We start from the raw sequence: 23479 nt of genomic DNA on the forward strand, positions 1-23479 counted from the left end.
AACAGGTTAGAGAAAACCCGAAATATGAGCTGCACAATACACTGGAGGAACAAAATTCTAGTGGAAAATATTGTGGCATTTTAAAAGAGATTACAAATTTTGTCAGTAATCATACTTTTACCTAAGAAATTTTGAAAATATGTATAGGGATGGAATTTGACAATATGCAAATGAAAATGTTTGGTTCTGATGTGTATTATGAGAGAAAAGGCAATCAAGGAAACCAATCACTTATATTCTTTAGATTAATTAAATGCTTTAAAAAATACCTTGATACAATTCATACAAAACCTACATTCTTTTAAGTCAAATTGAATTCCCCAAATCCAACCATTACAACTTAGAAAAAAAAGAATTTAATTGAAAAAAATGTATGTGTCCCTGGTTTAGAAAATAAGGACTAGAAAGTGAAGCTTATTAGGAAAGCAAGAAGGATGTTCTATTACCCTTCTTCTGATCTGATTGATATTCTCTTTTCTGTCTCCTGACATGTTTTCTATAATGCAGACCACAGAAAAATAGCTGGCAATGTGGCTTGATTTTCTTCCAACCTTCAGACTTCAAATGCAGAAAAATGTCTACTAATTTCTATTTCAGTGTTGCCATAGATACAGTTTCTATGATATTTTTATTTTTTTTACTTCTGTCTATGCCTCTACCTGTCTGTCCATAGATCTGTCTTTCATCTTGCTGGCTAACAACATTTATTCTTCTTTCTCCCTTTATTTTTCATGCTTTCCAGCTATCCCCCAGCATGTATTCCACTTGCTAATTTAATCAGGTGTTGTGTTTGTTTGGTTGGTTTTGGTTTTTGTTTTGTTTTGCAGTTCAGAATCCTCTCTCTTGATGTTCTGGTCAGTACAGGAGTCCTGTAATGCCCCACAGGTAGTGTCCAAGGTATCTTGTTGGGCTCTGAAATACTCTTTCTATCTACTATTGAAACTCACAGCAATTAACTTTGCTTCACATTCTGTGAAAAAGGGATGCCTTCAGGTCCCCCCTTCCTGCTGTGTTTTCAGGCTGCACTGGATTTCTCTTTGATTCTGCTTGCAATGTAACACATTCTCTCACACTGTACTCACTTCCCCCATTTTTTGTTTCTCCCAGACCCTCTTTTCTTGATTTTTTTTTCCTGTTTATAGTAAATGCAAACAGCAGCAGCAGCAGCTCAGGATGCACTCTGTGTGTAGGCTTAATGTACCTACTCATCTGCAGTCATTCATCACTGCTGCTGGATCTCTTTTTCAACTGCAAAGAGCAAGACGGTTCAGTGATGTACCTAAATTGGATGCTAACTGCTGCTGGTGAAAATGTTTCATCCCTATTCATTAAAAAAAAAAATTACTTTATTACTCCTTCTTAGCATGCAGGTGGGCATTTAATTCCTAATGCACTAGGTGAATTTATAATCTCCTGATCTAGCAGGGATAAGATAGATCATGAAAGTAGAACACCTGTGTTTTTCCAAGGAAGTTACACTTTTCCCTCTAGGAACAGGGAACTGGGCCTATGAATGTCTTGACAGTACTCAGTCTTAACTTTGGAGTTGATTTATAGACCTAATTCAAGGCTTTAGAGTCCCCTAATATATTTCCTGGACATATTCAAAATTACAGATGCTCTGAATAATCTTCTGTGGAGAGTGAAATTTCTTCTTTGGTCTGTCTATGATCCTACACAGATCTCTTGACTTTGATGCCTAGAATTAACTGCTATTTTCTTATGCACATTTCATCATGTGGCAGTCTCCCCTTTAGGAACAGAGGTTGATTTTCCTTAAATAATAATTGTCATCAATTTTAATAGGGCTGTGCTCAATGCAAATGTGTCTCTGGAGACATTCTACCTTCTTTGAAGTTGGGCAAATATGATAATTCGTTTTACTACCAAAAGACATTTTTGTTGTGTTGTTTTCTGTTTGTTTGTTTACCAGCAAGGCCTTTTTTTTTTTAGTTTTTTTTTGGTTGGTTGGTTTTTTGTTTGTCCTATCTGTTATTCTGTCCTACTGGGCATTTATTTTGGACTTCCCCCAGGTCTTTGAGGAAGCCTTATGTACCACCTTACTCCTCGTCAAATATTCATCTTCTGGCATTTTGGTTGAAGAAGTGATTTAGCTTAGGTAAAATTGTGTTGATACAAATCCAAGATTGATGTGGCTTGAGGATGAGATTGATTAGCAGCATTCTCCCTGTGCTGACTACTATTTGTATATGAACTGAAAGGAAAAATGCTTTCAAACCAACTACAGCGACAGAATTTTGCCAACTACTTTGACAGAACTAATTCTTAGTTAAAGTTTCAAAGTTACAAAATTAATGGTAAGCTTCACACTGTGCAAACTCGGGGCTGATGTAAAGAAAATCTTCTGTGTGTCTTCTTTCACAGCTTCTCTTAGTGCCTATCTCCATCTGATGAGCAGTTAACAAAGCCTAAATAATTATTTATCACAAGCTGTTCTTGCTATATTTTTTTTTAATTAACAATTTGGGAATTTCTCCTTTGCTGCCCATTGCCCTCTGAACTGCTCCTCCTCTCCCACCTGTGTTAGCAGGGAAAATCAGCCCCTCCCCATGCAGCTGGACTCGTTAGCAGAGTTCTTGCCTGCTTTTAACCAGTTTAAAGAGCTCTGGGATTTATTGAGGAACTGTGAATCGTCTCATCTGGAACAGGCATCTAAACTTAAGGCACTGTGTTTCAGCTAGCCACAGGCAGTCGGGCATCCCAGGGAGGAATTCTTTCCATTGCCAGTTAGTTCTTTAGGAAAGAGCTAAAGCAACAAAGGGAGACACAGCTCTTGGAGATGTGTTTGTGCACTTTTCCTCCAAAAGGACAGCTTCATCTCAGCTTCATCCTTTTGTGTCTGTGTCTACCCCGGGGAGGTAGCACAGAATATACCACCCCTTCCAAGTGGTGCTTTCAGTTTTACAGCTCTGGAGAGAATCTCTTCTTGTTACACTGTGGTTTTTTTTCTCTTCACTTGTCTGCAGGTGAGTTATTCCTAATTTATTTTGGTGTTTGTCAGGAAAGAAACAGTCTCTGGGATCAATACTTTTGCTTTGAGTGCATTCACTTTGTCATATTGACCTAATAAAATGAAAATAGGCAGAAATGAAGAGATTTCTTAAGTGGTATTTGCTGATATTTCAGACGCTGCTGTATGTGTACAGTATGGCTTATTTTTTTCTGTTTTTGGTTTAGTACTAAATGGCAAACCTGCCTTCTAAACAAGTAGAGGCTATAGACACTATTTTTTTCCTTATCCTCTATTGCTGACCTTGTGATAGGCCTATTAAAAAGAGGCAGTGTTGATCACTTTAAGCATAGTCACAATTTATGAGACTATTATCTCAGATGATCTAAATAGGCAGTGTTATTGTGCACTTTATGCTGCAGTTCTGCTTTTGAGCTCAGTAAATGACTGGCTGCATTATTACCAAGTATTTTTATAGAAGCCCCAAGTGTAGTTAACGTTTCTGTGGACAAGAATCTGATAGCATCAAGACCAGCACAGAGGAAAAACACAGAATAAAGAGCTAGAAGATTACAGGAAATGTTTGAATAGCAGAGATATGGTGATTACCAGGTTAGGCGTTCTGCAGCACATCCATAAGAATCTCCAACAAGATCCATAAGAATCCAGGTATCTCCTCCAATGATTACAATGTAGGTGCTAGCTTGAAACTCTGATAGTCTCTTCCTGAGCTGTAGCAGAGCCTGGAGATACAAGCTGGGAAATCTTTGGTTTGTCTTAATCAGTGCAAGCATTCAAATCTTTACCTTTCTGTCCTGCTTTTCTCTCTAGCTCCTAATAGTGACAGTCATAGCTCCTGCCATTTTGTCCTTGATTTCTTTTCCCCCTCTTATTGCTCCAAAGTATATGCTACAGCCATATTTTGATTCCTTGGTATCATGCTTGTCTTGTGCTCTACTTGCTGTATCTTCCTGTTAGAACATTATTTTTTCCTCCAGCTATATATCTGATTAGTATTCACCACTTTAAAAAATGCTTCAGTTTTACTCTCCCTGTGGACTTTCCTTTAAGAGTGTTTACTTCAGGCAAAGGATAGATTATGCTATCATGTTGTAAAATCCTAATAATACCTATAAATGCCTTTAATGGAATGAATTCTGTTCCTTTTTTACTAGAGTACCACTGAGTAGGTGTCCCACAGCAGTGGATTTATTAGAAGGGAAAATCCAAATTAAAAAAGGGAAGAAAAAGAAATAAAGCTTGCTGTGTACTTTAGAAACTTAGAAATAGCAGAGTCTATCAATCTAGAATCTGCTTGCAGTTTCCAGTTGCTCTGCTGACAATAATGGGGTTACAGTAGTGTGAAAACTGAATCAATAAAATCCACCACATCCCCTCTGAGTCATGGAGCATATTGCATGGCATAGGATATTGCACTGTCTATTTCTCCTAATAACACCAAGCCACTTTTGAGGTAGTATAGAAAGTAGTCAGAAAATACAGTGGCTGTTTCCATTTCCAAGAGAATGACTGACATATGCTGCTTGTATTTTGGTTGGAGTGTAGAACTATTGAGAATTAACAATGATCATGACAAGTTTCCTCTTCGTTTATATCCACTTTGTGTTTTACTTCCCAGCACTGCTGCAATAAATGCTTTTGGTGATGTTGACCTTGGAAATGTATTGGGAGCAAGCTCTGGCCTATAGTGCAGCCCATTTGCTGCAGTGAGTGTGCTGCTGGGAAGAAGTTACCCTGGTTTTTAGTGGTGTGTTGGGTGAAGACTGGAGACACTCAGGTCTCTGTGCTTGGAGTATCCTCAAAAGGCCTCCCTGCCAGCTATGTACATGAGCAGCTGTGAAAATTTGATGTGGATTATGGAGGAGGAAATAATAAAGTGTTTTTGATGCCCTCAGAAAAACAGGTGATCTGAGATATCCACTCTGAGGTGACAGAGCTACAGAAATGTGGATAAATCTCTTCTGGCAAAGCTGGCAGCTGCTGCTGCTGGCAGGGCATCACAGGGAACAGCTCTGGAATTCAGCTGGTAGGTCCCAGGTGCTCTGGGAGGATTCACAAAGTGCTCATCTACAAGTGCTTTGAGAACAGGCTGAGTTACCTGACCCAGCCCAGTTTTCTACCCAGGCTAGGCTGCTTTTTTTCTCCCTCCTTGTGTGTGATTGTTGGCTGCTGAAGTAGAGAAGAAGGTCACACTTGTTGTTGTAGCTGCAGAGTTGGGCTTTTTGACAATTCTCCAAAGGTCAGGCTGCTTGCTCTTTTACTATCTGTCTTGAGTGCAAGCAAATAAGTGAAACACATTGAGGCAGAAAATCCCAAAATGTAATAGTTCAGAGTATCTTTTCAGATGAAATGGCACTTTATTCCCTTATAAAACCTTGCATAGAAGAGCATGAGGAAAACACACCAGTTTGATTTCTTTTGAAAATGCTTTCTTAAGGCTGCCAACTTGGAAAGCAGCTGAAAGAAGCAAGGGAAAACACTGATTGTTGTACAGGACGTGACAGCTGAAGTGTGTTCTTTAAAGGAGGGGAAAGTTCCTCAATAGCTCTCCTCCATCAGTGCAAATTGCTACAGAAAGCAGTTTACTATATGCTGTCCAGAATTAATAAATTGAGTTATTGATGAAGGATCCAGGTCACCACCTCCACTGAAGGGAAGCCTAAGGGGCACAGTGTCTTGCTTAAACAGAATGGTGTATTTTTTTTTTTTTTTTTTTTTTTTTTTTTTTTTTTGGGTTTTTTTCAGAATCTGTATTTTGTCTGAGATATGGAGCTCATACTGGTTCAGCACTTGAGATAATAAATCCTTTTCTGAAGCTGAGGTCTCTGCATAATAGTGACAGCATGGTATTGAGGCTGAGACTGATAATGGTACTAAATCATCTCTTTTAAAACAGAAATTACTTTGATGAACACTAACATGAATATCAGCATAAGTACAGGGTGTGCTTAGTACTCTTTAGCGTGACCTTCATTTTGATAACAGCTCTAATTAGGTAGGTTTTGTAGAAGCTGACTATCAGTTATGTTTCCATTACTGGAGAACCTCATGGATTCTGTTTATCTGCAATTTTGTAACTTTCATTTTTGTTTTAATCAGTTTTGTCTTATACAGTGAGTTCAATCCCTTGAGCAGATGAAACATCCACACTCTATTTAAGTGTTCCTTGACACAGGCGCCAGGAGGAGAGTGCACTGACAGCTGAAGTCCACAGCGCTCAGAAAGGTCCATCCAGGTTATTCCAGAGGAGGAAGAGACATCAGGGGAGCTGCATCAGCTTCCTGAAGCAGTGCCACTAAGTCTCTTGGACACTACTGCTGACCTAGGGAAGAGGGATAACACAGGGATAACAGTCTGGTATTTGAGGGATCCAGGCTTGTTTGACATGCATTCAGAGGATTTGCATGTGATTTGGCTGTGCTTTACTATTATGTCAAGTTTATCAGATTGACCTAACAACAGCAGACTTCTCCAGCCAGAAGCACAACAATTTAGAGCAAGATTTGCTCTTTAGGTCCAAAATCTTTTAAAGATGCTTGTTGGCATGAGCATAAAGAGGCTCACAGGGAAACATTAATTACTTCATAACATCCTCTTCTTTGCTTGTGCCCTCTTGTGACTCTCTTGAAAGTGTCAGGTTCATTCTGTTGATTTTACTCTTGGAAGGGCAGTGTAATTCTAATCCAAAACTTTTTCTGTATTTTTCCTTTATTTGTGGAATGTGTCTACCCTCAGCTTTCCCTTAAACCCACACCTGATCTGTGTAGGGACGTGCTCACATGCAAGTTTAAGTTTGAGAGAGGAGGAAAAGCTGCTATGGAATATAAAAGTACCTTGCTATTTGAATTTGCAAGTTAGGAGTTCCTCTTTATTGTTAAGATACCTTTAGGGTATTTTGGGGTCACATATGCAAATTCTTATTTCAGCTGTTAGTTCTAACAATCTACTCTTAGTAAAAGTTCAGATTCCCTTAGTTTTTGATATTATGAAATTATGAGGCTAGAGGGGGGAATCCTGTCCTGTGAAATGTCATGTTCATGAAACACAACATTTTTCACCACTGCTAAGATTCTGTGTAATGCAGATATGAAAAAGCCATGTTTGAGTCTACAAACATTAAGGAGGTTTAAATGAAATGGATAGAAATTGCTGTTTAATGAAATACTTCTGCATTTTTCATTATAGCTCTAGTTTAACAGTCCTGTGTCTAAATGTCATGTACGGCAAGATCCTGAATGTAGATGGGATGGGATTTCTCCAGAAAATGTAGAAATAGCTCTTTTGGGATTTGTGAAAAATTTGTTTTTCCTTGTATGCTGTTATGCATCATCTTTTATTTATCAAAATGTAATTTGATGCTTCCATTCCTTCTCTTTTAGCCTAGAAGGAGTTAGTAGCTTAAGGACACTGGTATTGAATGTCAGCTGGAAGGTATTTTTTTTCCTCCAAGCAGAAGGAGAATAATTTGGAGATATGTCCCTGGCTCTGAGAGCTGCTCGTGATTCTACAACACTGTTAAAAACCAAACAATTTGTCAGAACTCTTGCAGATTAGGATTAGAAGAAGAAGGGAATGGAGGATTGATGAAAGGGGAAATATGAAGTGACTGAAGCCTTACTCTCATTATAAACAGTTGCTGATTTTTTTTTTCTATTGAAGGTCAATAAGTACAAAACATTGTGTTTGCTAATCAGATAAGAACTTCATTATTTCGTTTCAGAGACCAAGGCACACATCATTTTCAGCTACAAAAGTCTGTGGTTTTACTTCACAAAGTTAATTGGAAGATTTGATTTAAAAAAGAATCATTTAGTAATGTATTTTTTAAGAGAGCGACTGATTAAGAGAAATGCTGTGAGAAAGGTGCTAAATTGCTCCAGCTTTGAATAAGAGAAAATGTATTTAATAACTGACTAAATTATTTTCAAAGTTATGCTTAATTTTAGCAAATATATTTCCAACCCAATAATCCATAACAGCAGAGTACAAAGTTGAGCACAGCAGACAGGGACCATTGAGCTCCTGGAGTTAAGGGCGCATTAGTGTTTCTATTACAGTCTTGTGCATTCTGCAAGATAGGATGGTCATAGTAATTGGTTCCAGACTGAAACATAACCTGAAAGATTGACACCTGAGATCACAAGTTATACTTTTAGAATTGTATTCTGGGAATTGCTTAAACTACTGTGGCTTGTTTATGTTATGCTGGATTCCCAAGGTCCCCATTAAGGTTCACAGTTGCATTAAAGGCAATTTTGCATAAACAGCTGGGCACAATACCCATACAAGTAGTTTGTAGCCTCATACCCTCAGCTGTGGGTATGGTTTCAATAGGTGCTTGTTCCTACCAGATCAGGATTAGTGGGTGTATTACTGAGACATGGGACTGAAATCCCACTTTGGGCATACTGAGGTCTTTCAGCTTACCAGGAGCACAAGGATCAGCCTGCCCACCCTGAATCTATAGGGACAGCTTTGTGGTGCTTGAGGGCTGATAACACCATTGGCTGCTGGATCTTTGCTCCTTGGCTGTCCAGGCTGACTCAGGGGAAGGGATAATCTCTTCACAGAATCATTCAGGTTGGAAAAGACCTCTAAGACAGTTGAGCTCAACCTTTGACCTTGCCAGCTAGACTTTGGCACAAAGTGCACCATAACATGGCTATTCCACAGCCCCTCCTTTGGCTCCCATCCTTGGTTGTGCACTGGCATGATCTCAGCATGTGCAGCAGCCTGAGCAGCGGTGCCACGTGAGCCAAAAGACATGCAACCCTTCTCATTTGAAACTTAGGGCCAAGGTGCAAGCTGAGGAACAAAGCAAATTGTTCCTTTTGTTTTAGGCTCCCCACAAAGCTCTTTGGGTTATGTTTGGCTCCTTCTACCTGATCTGTGCATTTTCTGTGGGGAAGCAGAACGAACTGGGCAAGGAATGTCTGTCACATTCTCTAAGTGTCCTTCAGAAAAGTAGTCCTGGTTCTTTCCTAACTTGGGGTTTTAGTTTAGAGGTTATTGCCTTTGGGATTACTGCTTTCTTGGACTGAAGAGAAACAGGCTTATGGTGTCATTATTGCTGAAAGCAGGACAGGTTCTCCATGCCTTGTTCTGTTCCTGGCTGTATCTTGAGGACAAAGGCGTTGATTTACCCTCACCATCTGACAGTGTTGTATCAGGAAAGTAATAGCTTTGAGAGCAAAGAACTGAACTTCACATTGATATATTTTCTAAACTATTATTTTCAAAAATGAGCATGAAAACACTTTCTTTTTCCGATGTGAATGAGATGTTACTGTCACACTTGGCCTGAGGTATTTATGATTTACTCCACAGAATCAAAACCAAGTTTATAAAGAGTTTGTCACAGAGCCTCAGGTAGTTACTTATCCACTTGCTGCTGAAAAAAGATAACTGATAGGAAGAGATACACAGAATTTTTAGAGAGAGACAGACATCTGTATGTAAGGGACTGTGTTACTAGAAACACTTGTCTTTTCATACGGTTAGAATTTTGAAAAGTTTTTTGTGCTATGTATTAGCTCTTGCAAATTGCTTGCCAATTTAATATCAACAGCATCTAAACAGTAAGTAATTGCTTATGATAATGAGAGCAAGCTAATTTACTGGAATATGTTAATATTCACAATGCACTTTAGAACAGCAGGGTATTCCAAAAATACTACTCTGTTGTTTAATTGCAGTGTTTAGGTTGCATTGTTATTACAAATGCTGGCAATATCATCACAAAGCCAGCCTCTCATTGAATAGCCTCCTCACTGAGACTCCAGCATGTGAGTAGGTAGTGTCCTTTGAGAGCTAAACAGAGTGTGAACAAAACCTTCTGAATTTAAATAATGATTCTTAATTTCTGATTGATGCTCGTTACATGAATAGACAGAGAGCCTTCTTATGACTTTTTAAATTTAACCTAATACATTTTAAATCAAATAGCATTTAATTCCTATCTGAATATTTGTGTGTCTTCAATGGAATCAATATTTGTGTAAGATGCAAAAACATACCTAGAAATATGTTTTCTGTTACAGAAATGCTGTGAGAAAATACTGTAGTGCAGGAGTCCTCAAAACTTCCAAGCTGGTGTAGTGCAGTTCATTCTGTAGGACTGGTGTCTAGTGTATTTGAAATGTTGTTTTCTCCTTCTTTTCTTGGGAAATGTTCTGGTTTACTTTGGGTTGAGTTTTTTTGAGTGAACTTAGAAGAATGCTTATTGAAAAATGGGTTATTCCTGAGCACCTTTCTTCACAGAATTATTTTCCACGTGTGTTGGTGTCCCTTAGGGTTTTGAAGGATTCTTGACATCTTTGCCTATGTCATTATAAAGTACTGTATTGAAGTAAGGCTTCCCAAACTACTGAGTATTCATCTTCACTTCAGGGTATTAAAAGCAATCATAATCTCCTCCAGCCAGACCCTTGGAAGTGAGTGACCTACACAAAATCACTGCACTAATTAGGCTAGGTTAGTCTTCAGAGGGTGATTAACTGCTCACCTTTCTTGCATGCACGAATGAATGAAGTTACAGCTGATAGCACTGGGTATGGAGAGCCAGAGCCAGCACTTGAGTTAGTCCCTGGTGAGATGATTGAACAGTTTGGAGCCCAAAACTCTTTTGCCAAGTTCTCTCCAAACATTGTTGTGGAATGCAGTGGTTAAACCAGGCTCTCTGATTACTTAACTGTGTAACCCAGTGAAAAGCATTAAGATGCATGTTTTTCACTGCAGCTCTTTATCCTCTGAATCTGGTGGAGAATTGTTGCTTACAAACAGCAGCATAAGGACTTTGCAAAGAAGAATGACAGCAATTATCATAATGACAAAGCCTGTAGTGTTTCTGTGCCAGGCCTCAATTGAAAATCTATTATGTAGTAGAACAGAAAGAGTTCTGCTACATAAGGAAGAAGGGAAGTGAATTGGCCCAACCTGGCTGGCCCCTGTTAGCTCTTATTATAATGGTCTAATAACCTTAAAGATTCAAGTAAAAATACAGCTGTGTCTGTGTACCCCTATTAAACACTGTTTGTTTCATGCACAGATTTGATAATGTAAGTAAACACTGATGTTCCAAAGTCAATCCCTGGGATGATGACTGCAGAAAGTCTCCAAATGAAGTATCATTTGTAGCTGCTTGCTGGTTCTTATTTTCAAGCTCTTTTGAGACAACCAAGCAGACACTTTTATATCATGTTCCTCTTTCACCTGATACTTTTTGGAGGTTTGAGTGCATATAATGCTGGGGAAGACTAGCTTTGGCTTTAAAACTTGGTTTGTATATAAATTAAAATATCCTGAAGTTTTGTTCATGCTTGGAATTAGGGAGATGGTACAATGCCACAAGACTGCAGTCAATATGCAACTTGCTCATCAGCCCTTCCCTGTGCCGGATCTCCTTCTGAGATGCCTCTGAACAGCTGCTTCAGAGGTGGATTCATGTGCTTCAGGGAGGATTGGTGTTTTTCCAAAGATTTCATCTCTTGCGTTTCATTTGATTTCATTTTTGTAACAAGAAGAATGGTTCCTATTTTTGCCTTTCAGGATGTAGCATCTCTAAGAAACTGTGCTCTTTCTAGTTTTCTTCAGCTATATTCCATGTCTGTCTACTCAATAACATTCAGAAGTGCTGCCACAGGAATAGTTTTGTCTGCTAAATATTAGTAGTTGAGTAATTTGTAGGAGGACATGTATGCCACAGAACTTCTTACTACTCTTCGCTACCTTGGCAAACAAGCAAAATGGAACTTCATTGCACGTTGCCCATAATGTAATTATCTGTTCCCAGCAGAGACTCCCTCTCAGCAAACCCTGTAATTTGTGTTGTTGTCAGTACCATCTTTCTGCTGCAAGCAACATCTACATCTTATCTTAGTCCAGCATCTGACATCCTTAGGTGTGGATCTTTTTTCAGTGACTTTTGCAGGCTAGCAGTTAGCAGTGCTTTCATTTTCAGCATGCTATACCTTTCTTCCAAGAGAAGTTTTGGCTACTTTTGAAAGCTCTCTAAGGATTTTTCAAGATTAAATTAGGAGATGCACAATTTAGTAAGGAACATAATATAAACGTCACTTAAAAATAACTAAGTTAATGCAAGACTGGATAGCTGGAATATTGTATTAGTAAGAAAGCCAATAAGAAATAAAGACTTTAGCCTAGAAGCATGCTAGGCACTTGCAGCCAAGCTCCTGTCCATTCTAACACTATTAAATGACTTAAGGCCAGCTATTTCAAATGTTTTGATCCCCATTTCAAGAACAGGGGAGTTATTTTTAAAGGTTGCCAGAAATGCAACAGCACTTCTGAGAATCAGGATACTGCCGCAGGTGCTTGTATAAAAACATAACTTCCGGCAATAATGTTTTGCATGAAATAATGACCTACAAATAATTATTATTTCTCTGACAAGAACATTGCCTATTGATGGACCTATAAAAAGAAAATTTAATTTTGTTTTCCCTTTTTACTGGTTTTTGGCGTATGTGCACATCTGTGCAGAGCAACTTCTGTGAGAGACACTCAGGTCTTAGTGTCACTGACACATGTAATAAAAATCCTTTTGCTAGGATTTTTCTCCTGAGAAGCCTCAGAAAAGAAACGTAAACAATAACCATCTGATGGCTGTGGAATGTGGTCTGGAGATGGTTTACCAACAGGTGCATCTTTGATTGGTCTCATGTGGATTGTTTTTACTTAATGACCAATCCCAGTCCAGCTGTGTCAGACTCTCTGGTTAGTCACAAGATTTTATTATTCATTCTTTTCTAGACCCCTGATGTTTCCCTTATTTTCTTTTAGTATATATAATTTTCTTTTAATATAATATATATCAAAAAATAATAAGTCAGCCTTCTGAAACATGGAGTCAAGATTCTCATCTCTTCCCACATCCTGGGAACCTTCAAACACTACCACATCCCAGTTCCTGTCTTCAACTGACTGGCTTCCCAGCTGAGTCAGCAAGCTCGGAAATTCTAACAGCTCAAGTTACTTGGCTTAGGGAATTTTTAACTTTTGCCAGGTATCTGTTGAGTTTGTAAAGTCCTTGGACTGGAACCACTGAATGATTTCACATTGGGCACCAACAGATGGTGACAACATTTGGTGTCTATCAACCTGCATAGTATTTGAGCTAATGTCCTAGTTCCTGCATCCTGTTACAAATCCCTTCAACTAACCAGCCTGTGTTCACTTTGGATTTGGAACAACTAATAAGCCATAAGAAGCAAATCAGTGGATGTGCAGGTAGTTTATTTTAATGGAACTTATTGCAGCTGTGGTTAAATTGAAGTTTAGGCCTTGACAATTCCTGATGTCAGGAGTGTGGAGACTGGAATAGTCCTATTGTCCTTGAAGTCAGTAAAGTCAAGTACTCTCAATCTGACAGCGCTGTTGAGGAGCACATTTAGTGCAGGTAGCTCCGTGAGTAGCTGCAGCGTGAGCTGCAGGCTGGGCTGGGAGGGCCAGGAACCCAGCCCTGAGCCCAAGTGGCCTAAGGAACCTGTGGCCCTGCCAGGGGACTGGACACTCAGGGACAGCAGGAGCCAACCACATGGAGTTTGGTGCTCTTTGACTGTGAGGTTATAAAAGCTCAGGATCCCTCCTTGAAGGCACCAGTTTGAGCTGTTACTTTATTTTGTTATTCGGTTGTTTAGCTATTGCACCATGACTAAACTATTTGAAGGCTCTGGAGGTCTGGGCTTTGGGAGATCCAGCGTGGAGCTGGGAAGGAGACTTGGTGTGCCTGTGTGATTGTGAGGGTGTAGCTGGGAAGGGTCTCCCAAGCTCAGGGAGTGTGAGGGTGATGCCAGAGTGGCTCCTGGATGGTCAGACAGGGGAGTTTCCTTAACAGTGCCTTTACATTTTATCTGTACAGAAATAGTTTTCAATCCATTGCCTTCTCATATGTGTTTCTCAACCACACAATTTCCACTTCTGTAGACAGTGTTCAAGAAATTTATCTTTAACTATATGTTGACAAGGTTGTAGGAGGAATAAAACCTTCCCTTATTTATAGACGCTTGGCTTTTAATTTCCATCTGACTTTTTGGCAAGCTTTAAGAATCAGACATGTTGTATCCTTGTTAACCATAATAGAGTTTTAATGGATTAAAATGTTTTATGTTGAGCGCAATATGACATTTAAAGCAGGCTTTAAATTTCCCAAATATATCATTTTCCACCCATCTACATTGCATAAAGGTCCAAGGCTCTAATGGGGAATTACTTACCTTACGTTTCATACAGAAATGTTTCAAATTGATTTTAAACAGCATCCACACTGGAAAAGTGATAGGTAATAGGCAGCCCATAAAATTTTTAAACTGAGAGAATCTGGAGTACAATAATTTTCTTTTATCACTCTGTGTCAGGCTTGTGTTAGACTGTAACCTTTCATAAAATAAATAGTGATTTTTTTGTGTACGTGAACATATTTATGAATTCGACAAACCACAGAACTTATTTCCTGTGGATGTTTCAAAGCTAATAAAAATAATTTTACAGAATCAGTGTCATAATACTAACAAGTCCACTGACATTCACTTAATCAAGTCATGTTTTGGTAATAAGTCAAATGAACAGATACTCCTTATTTCTATTCTCTTAGGAGTCCTTTCATCAACCTCTTGCTTAGCTAAGGTCCTTCTCAAAATTATATTCATTTTTCATTCACACAATTGGAGGCTCTTAGCTCAATATCCTACTCAAACTGAGTAGCACTTTACTCCAGTTAAATGATCCAATCTAAATCAATGGGGTCATTTGAGGTGTGAGATGCTACTTGATTTAAAATATTAAAATCACTCTAGTTGGAAAATTCCTTAAATTCTTTGAAACTTTTGTTATAACTATGTCATTTATGATGCTAAGAATGATGCTGACTTAGAATACTGATGCTAGGCTGTGTCAGGCTTGGTCTTTATAGATGTTTGTTGAGCCATTGTTACTCATGAATTTTAGTTGTTTGTCACTTACTGACCCTATTTATCAATAGAGCTTAATAGCAAATGGTGAATTTAAATAAGAAAAACATTTGGAACAGGAATGGAGTATTTTTTCACTCACTTTGTTATGCATGGAAGGTAAAACATAAACCACTGTCCAAATACAGATGTCATAGGCTGGAAGAAAGGAGAAGTAGGAAAAGGAGTGGTTTTCTTAGGGTTTTTTTCCTGTGGTCTTAGGAAAAAGCTTTGCTTCTGTTTTAGTACCCTGAATCTTCAACAAATGCCACTGGAAAGGGCAGGATGCTCAGCGTGACTTGAGATTGTGTTGGTTCTATTATCACTTAGACCTTTACCTGGAGACAGCTCTTAGGCATAGCTGAATATAATAAACCACACACAGCACTGGTTTATAGATTTCTCTGAAAAATTGGATGTACGGTGATGAAAAGTTCTGTAGGCGCTGATAAAGCAAATCAGGTTCACCTTAGTGGGAAGAGGAGTTCTATAATGTGATGTAAGTTGTGCTTGAATTAGTAGTAGTAGTAGTAAGTACTGCTTTGTTGGTTCTTTTAAATTAATTGCTCCACCTGATTGAGTTGGTTGAGGTGTTGCAATGTGGCTTCAGTGTCTCTCAGAGAAACACTGAACTTTAGAGCTCAGCTGTAAAACAGTGATATGTGGGCTCCATAAAAGGCTGACAGGACTCTGATAGACCTTTTCTATCTCCTTTATTTTCCTCAACATCTTTATCTGAAGAGAGAAGATGATATCATTAATGACAATATTAACAACAAAACCCAGGAATGATCTTTGTCAATGCTGCTTTGGTCAGTGAGTTTTGTTGCAGTTACTGTGGAAGAAGGGAAAATCAATGAATAAAATAATGGAAGTGCTAAGGAATTATGCTGTGCAGCTTGTGACCTTACAGGTGACAAATGTTAAGACTGTTTGTAGCAGTCCTGGTTCAGGCATGCAGTCAGATGGGTACAAGGACCTAACTAGAAATTGTTTGGAGTAGCTACCAATTTCCAGGAAAACTTTGAACCTTTATCAAGGTTTGCCAAGCTTGGTCAAAGGAACACCATCAGTATTCTCCTAGTCCCTATTATCCACAAATCTAAGAGAACCTGACCAGAAAATAAGACTACCATTCCTACCCTTGTGGCTCAAGCTCTTTGGAGCAATAATCCCTTTGAACATTTTCTCTTTCCCCATGCACTGTACCTCTTCTGCTACTAAATAGCTGATGTTGCTCTTGCAGGAGAGCAGCTACAATCCATACCCAGGCTCCTGCCCAGATTCGTGGCAGAGAGTGTATCAGAATGCCTTCAGGAAGCATTCAGTTCAATCTGGTCTTTAGTTTGAAATACTTCTTCCAGCAGCTCTTTCCATCTCCTTCCCATGGTTAACCCTAATGGCCATCCCCCTCCTCACCTCAACCCTGAGGCATACATTCTCTCTCCCGGGTAAATAATTAATAACGTATCAAAGCCTAGGAAGAAGTAATACAGAAGGGTTGTATTTTAATCCACCAAGTGGACTATTTTGAAAACCCCGCCTCTCCTTCTCTTCCCCTGGCATATCACGGTTTTGGCTTGAAGCATTTCTTCCTTTGCTTACCTTAGAAAATCTGTACAAATATATGTAGAGAAATTCTGTGTATTTTTCTGAACTTCAGCTTGTGCAGACTGAGAATACATAGATGAATATGTAAAAATGAGTATTAATGGAGATTTATATGCTCCTCTGAACATAGGAAATATAATTAATGCCTCTTCATATAGATGCTTGGACAATCATGTATATATATATATAATGTTTTCATATTGTAAATTCTTCATAATTAATAGCAGCCTGCACAAATAGTCTCACTGGATTCAGTCGGTTTATCAATGCAAGTAATTACTTACCAATGGGAATAAGGGGGTTCACATTGTATCCCAGAATGAAGTACTGATAAGATAGAGAAAGAAGAAAATTACATTGTTGGGTAATTTCTTGTTACTAGCACTGCTTATGGTTCATATTTTTAATGACAGTTAAAAATTGCTTTTCTATTAACGAAAGTGCAGCTAATAGTTTTCATTACTGAACTTTACAGGCTTCAGTCTTCAGTTTTTCAGTCACAGACTGTGATAGAATCATAGTTTACGAGGGTCCAGAGCTCAAACAAACCATTGCATTCACTTCATCAGCACCTGAAACCTGATGTGAATGTTGAAAATAAACATTATGCTACTTACATTATATGGGATAAATGGAATGATGTACATTACCCTTCAGTGCAATATACCTTAAACTCAAAATTGGAATGAACATGGGGAAGGCAGAAAGCTGTTGATTTGAGCAAACTATTAAGTTACATCAAATGTGACTTCAAAGCAATAAATATTGAAAAGCTTTGCAGTCATAAACAATAATAAATACAGTGAATGGGTTCTAAACAAAATATTTATCTGCTTAATACTGTAGAGGTAAGCAGATGTCCTTGAGTTGCTGCCAGACTGTGCTGAAATGAATGCACTATTTCATAAAGATGAATTTTGCAAACAAGCAGGGCTTCAGAGACCCAGGCCATTAAAAAACATTACTGTATCTTGACCACTGGCGTTTTGCTACAATGGGAACCATGCTTTCATGGGTAAGAATTTCAAAGAGCTGTGTGGACATTTTTCCTAAGCATTGTGTGGATGCATGGAAGCATAAAGAATTATGCAGTAAATTCTGTGGCTGAGAGATATAACTGGCATGTTACAAAGTTGCCTGCTTACAAGTACTGTGCTGATGGCACTGCTATTCTTGACATTATAATTCCGCTGCTTTCAGTTCTCTGGAGATGATAAACCCCGAACAACACAGTGCCACAAGCTAAGGGAGATGGCTGGGGCTTCGTGACAATGCTCTGAAAGAGCAGCAGAGACATTATGAGGTTTGTCAGACAGCACAAAAGCCTTTATGAACCAAGTGAATTAGGCTTCCTCTGTTGTTTCCCCAAAACTGATAGTAAGGAGGGTTGTTTCCAACTGTTCCGTTTCTAGCTTTTAATAGTTAATGGGAGGTCGGGCTATAAGCTGAGATCAACCCCAGAGTAATAAATTTTACATTATTATATTTGTCTTTCTTGAAATATAAACACCAGAGGATCTATTCTCAAATGGCTTCCGACCCATTTTTTCCATAATTAATACAGGAAATTCGAGGAACGTGACTCCCCGTGCAGCTCAGACAGAGGCAGATCTGTATTCATCAGCATGGATTAATTAGTCTTTCATCAGACACACAGTTACTTCGAAGAGCTACAAAATGGGCAGTTATAAAGGAGGGAAAGCTGTCTCATAAAAACCCATAAGCCACATGTTTTCGTGAATAAGAGATACTTTTTCTAACTTTGATGTTTATTCTATGTAGTTTAAGATTTACAGCTAGATTTACCCAGCTCCATGGACATTGACCTTGCCTTCAATGCAGCAGCAGTGTGGAATGAATTGCTCTTCCCTGGTTGATTTGAAGGGCAGTACTTAACAAAAAAAAAAGCAGCAAAGATTCACTGTGAATAAGAACAGCAGAGCCTCTCATTGTTCAGGTCTGAAGTCTTACTTCTGGGTCATTGTATTCAGTATGACTCCACCATGCTTGGCAGGCTTTTTCTTTGTCTTTTAATTGGGTAAACACATCTGTTTCAACCAAGAAAAGGAGAATTATGCACTGCCACTTAAATCTTAGGGACTATTCTAACAGCTCCATCTGTGACATTGAGGTGTAAGGAGTTGTTTTTTCTCAGCCTTCTCATTTTTGTTACTTATAAGAACCTCATTCATGACCTGACACAATGTTTTATGAAGTCAAGAGAAAGGCTGTCACTGTTTTTAATGAGCTTTGGATCAAATTCTCTGTTTTTCATCAGCACAGAACAAATCCTTTCACTCCAGACACCACAGTGACATAAACTCCATGGAGGTCCCAGCTCATCAGTTGGAGATTTGAAGTCAACAGTAGCAGCAGAGAGGAGAACTTGGGGACCCTCAGTGGTGATATTACCTGTCTAAGATGTCTTTGTTTCAGGATGTATTGTAACTGGAGATTAATAATGCACAGCAGATTATTGCGCATTTCAGACCGCTGCCTAGGAGGAAAGCAAGGGTGGGAGAGCAGGAGGAGGAGGGCTTTGTCACACACATTGCTAAACCAGACACCTTTTGCTTGTGTTCATTACCAATCCCTGGCACATCCCCAATCTTCATTACTCTTGCAAAACTCTTTTTATTATAAAGATAAAGCCTGATTTCACCTGAAGTGTAAATGAAATCTTAAATAACAGCCATTGTCTTTGTCTTTGCTGAAGAAATTAACAAACTCTCCTGAAACACTTGCTGGATGGTATTTTGGCATCAGGAGAAAAGCCAACAGATCCATCTGAAGTGCAGTGAAACTATCCCACAAGTGTATTAATATAAAATGAGGTTTACAGTGACTTTAGTGGTATGCACTGTGCATAAATTATTAGAGTGATGGCACTGCCAAAAAACCCTAATTAATAGGCATGTAATTCCATAAAGGAAAAGTGAGGTTAGAAGTAAATATACGTGATCTTTTCAAAAAGACCTAGTGTCCTTTTTGTGTTATGACTGACACAAAGCAGTCTTGCTCAGCAGTAGAGTTAGATTTTCAGACATCTGGGAGCTGAACAAGTGGTGTTAGGTGTACAGTCCTTCTTGGCTTTGGCTTTAAAAGTCCACATGTTCAAGGGATTTTAGATTCCTTTATATGATAATGGTATTTTTGGTCAACCTTGAAAGAAAGTAAGAGAGTTAAAATTATGTTATTATGTGCTGTCTCCTTATATGGACATGGAAAGTATGGAGTGAGAGCATTGGGTGGACTAAGCTGAAAAATCATTCCATGATTCTATGAAAAGTAGGAGTTGGAAGGGACATTAAAGATTATCTAGTTCCAACCCCATGCCGTGGACAGGAATGTCACCCACTAGATCAGGTTGCTCAAGGCCCCACTCAACCTGGCCTTCCAGGGATGGAGTCTCCAAAACTTCTCTTGGCAACCTGATCCAGTGCCTCCCTACCCTATGAGTAAAGAATTTTTTCTTGCTATCTAATCTGAATCTTTTCTCTTTTAGTTTAAAAGTGTTCCTACTTGTCCTATCATTAGCAATTTAATAAAATAGATAAAATGTAATATAAGTAAATAAAATGCAATAAGATTGACAGTAGCCACGCTTTGAGACAGTTTAGGACAGATAGTAAAACTGGACTTCTGTATTTACAATGAATTAACCTATCTTCCTAAGCTTTGACCTATCCTCATGGAAAAGGAGTAGATAGCTTGTAGTGACTTTTCCAATGGAAGATCAAGTGCATGCACAATTTGCCTGCTCTGTGCTGCTGTTAAGGTACAAGTTTTAAATGGAAAATGTCCGGATATGCTGCTATTTTAGGTCTGAGGAAATATGCTGGTGATGAAGTTAAGCACCTGAGTGCTAAGTGGTTTTGGATTACAACATTTGTTTCAAACAGATTATAGATTTTGTAAGTGCACCCTGGATGTAATGTGTAAAGATTTCCACTTCTGAAAGATGTACATTGAGCATTATGCAAATAAGCCATTGCTTACTCAGATGGTAGAATAATCTCTTTGTCCTGACATGACAAGTAAAGTATGTTTCCACTTGTTATCCCCATCTGTCACAAGATGATAAACCTCAGATCTGTACAAGTCTTATCTGAATGTATTTGTTAACATCTTGCTTTGCTGGCCACCATCATGTATCGTTTTCATTGTGTAACTAAGTAGTTGCATTTTTTTTTTATCAGCCAGGAGGCAACTGGAATTACTTGATTTCTCCACATAGGTCCAGCTGGGAAAAGCATTTGGTTTAACTCATCCCTGTTCTACACATCACAGAAATATATTTATCAAGCATAAACTTAAGAACTCTTCCAAACAGATATGCATTTCTGAATCAGAGCTATGGTATTTCAAGTTGTTTCATTTGCAATTAAGTTATATTCAGTGCTGATTGCACAATATAAAACCCACTAATATTTCACTTGCTGCATAATTTGTAGGGATAAAGACCTCTTCACATTGAAATACAGCCGATGAATCCATTTACTGCGTGAGAACCTGATTTATGTAGGGCATATGATTTCCTCGTGGCTTTGCACTGCTGCAAGTGGGCTGATTGTATTTATTTCTCTTTTTTTTTTCTTCTTTTTGTTTTCTCTAACAGCGGGGACAACGTATATCTTTAGCAAAGGTGGTGGACAGATCACTTACACGTGGCCTCCCAACGACCGGCCGAGCACTCGAGCAGACAGACTGGCAATAGGGTTTAGCACTGTGCAAAAAGAGGCTGTGCTGGTGCGAGTGGACAGTTCTACTGGCCTTGGAGATTATTTAGAGCTGCATATTGTAAGTAATCATCTCGCCAAAGGCGTGAGATTTCTTCTTGTCTTGCTTGTGCTTGCGTTCGCAGGGGTTTCAATTTGTTTTGTCGGAGTGTGGTTATTGCAATTAATGAACCTTTTGGGGTCAATAGTGGACTAAATGATGCTGGTTTATTGCAGATGATGTTGTACAGGGTCTCAGACATTCTCAAAATGCCTTTTTTGTTGCTACAGTGCTACTTTTCATAGCTTTTCAATTAAAAATCATACTGAGATGCTACCTGTACAGATAGGGCAGTTTATTGCAGGGTAATTACATGGAACAGATTTTAGCAGTGTCAGAGTATGTTTATCCTGGGGGATTTAATCTGAAATCTAATAGTGGAATTGCAATGTATCTCAGCTGGCTGTGTTTTTTGTTATTATTAGAATTTGTCCTCTAATTTCACCATTCTTTTGTGTTGGTAAATCTTAAGCAGGAAGACTGTCAGGCTAGGAAGTCTTAGAAAGTAATTTTAGCTGCCTTAAAGCAAGGAACTAGCAATCAAAATTGAAAGCATATGGAGTTTTATGGCATCATAAATAAGTGATCAATTGAGAAAAACATAACTGGAGCAGTATAAAATTTTGTTGTTTAGATTAGTCTGAACTTTGTTAATGTGTTCATTTGATTTTTATTTGAGAATGTCTCTGCTTTCAGGAAGAGTTGGGTTCCTTTTGAATGAAATTACTTATTGATCTATAACCAATTACACTTTTACCCTCAGAAAGCATTCAGCAGTGATCATTTTCAAAATTAGGTGGGATTATGGTATTCAATCTTCCCAGACTCCTTTTTCTGCAAAGGCACTCTTACATTGTGGATAAAGGTGATTTTTTATTTATTTACTGGCTTGAGTAAATAAAGAAAGAAAACCTTAAATAAAATTCAGAGGTTGTCTATACTCTTATCTTACATTGAATCACATGGATGACGTAGTTGGCTGGTTTTGTGCAATCTTAGTTTGAAAATGTGAACAAAGCAACTTCTCCTGGCTGCCAGAAAAACTGAGAGCCTACATATTTCAAGGCAAGTATTGTGTTGCTAGACAGAATTTAAATATTTGCTTTGCAAACACCAGGTGCCTTGTTATAGTTTACCTCTTTATTTGCCATCTCAGAGCAAACCCATCCTCTGTGGTCAACAGAGTTCCCTTCTTCTTACAATTTTTTTCTTTTTTTTTTTGTTCATTAGCATAGAAACGAATATTTTCCTTGTATTCTTACTATACTTGAAGTCTATCAAAGCTATCATATTTGTTTGCTCTTCCATCTAGCCATGATATTTCTATTTTAAAGCAAACATTATGTTCATTAATGATGAGTTGGAGATGAAAAATTATTGCCTGCTCATAAGTGTTTGTAGTTTTCAATTTTTTTTTCCTCAAATAACTTTCTTATACCCATGCTGTAGCAAAAGATGGTTAAAAAAAGAATAATTGAGAGTTTTCTATGGTCAGAAACACTACCAGCTTAATAGGGATGGGGAAAATGGTAAATTATATTTTAGTGGTTCTTTTGAAATTTCTGTGAAGCAGCAAAACATTCTTTCATCCTGCTCTATGGGGTGATATTGGCCTCCCCCTGCTGCCTTTGCAAGGGACTTTGGGGACCTCCCTGAAGCCTGCTCTGCTTCAGAGCAAAATGGTAACTGTGTGAAATTTCACTGGAATGAGATTTGACCTCTGAGAGCAGCTTCAGAGTAGTCTGTCCCTAGAGTGGAGACACTGAGGGATCAACCTGAAATCCTAAGACGTTTGGCAAGGACATTTATGACAGTTATCAGTGATAGATAAAGCTTGGAAAACTATTGGGATATAATTTCCCAGAATCTAATTCAAATAAGGATAATATTCAAAGGGAAGTTGAAAGGCAGTATTTTCAAAAGCACTTTTGACACCAAAGACCATATATCTTAAAGTCACTTGAGCTGCGGATACTTCTGAGAATTTTACCTGGGATCCATTTTAGCTCAGAAAGATAGTGTGTGAGATATCACAGTTCTAAAAATGAAGAGAACATAGAAACAGGGAGGCCTACGTATGTGTTATATTTGAAAAATAGTTAATTGGGTCTAAATGTTTCCATATTGGCAA

The 23479-nt window shown here is 38.4% G+C and overlaps 1 protein-coding gene across 2 annotated transcripts in view; it reads left to right on the forward strand.

Moving 5' to 3' along the window:
* The window catches only part of NRXN1 (neurexin 1), a 671624-nt gene that overhangs the window by 439743 nt on the left and 208402 nt on the right, over nt 1-23479 (forward strand). For both annotated transcript variants that reach the window (XM_005426207.1, XM_031061247.1), the window contains one exon: nt 21188-21369. In XM_005426207.1, coding sequence (XP_005426264.1) covers nt 21188-21369 — 182 coding nt within the window. The remainder of the gene's footprint in view (nt 1-21187; nt 21370-23479) is intronic.

The sequence above is a fragment of the Geospiza fortis genome, unplaced genomic scaffold (genome assembly GCF_000277835.1).
Source record: "Geospiza fortis unplaced genomic scaffold, GeoFor_1.0 scaffold271, whole genome shotgun sequence".
Lineage (NCBI taxonomy): Eukaryota > Metazoa > Chordata > Aves > Passeriformes > Thraupidae > Geospiza > Geospiza fortis.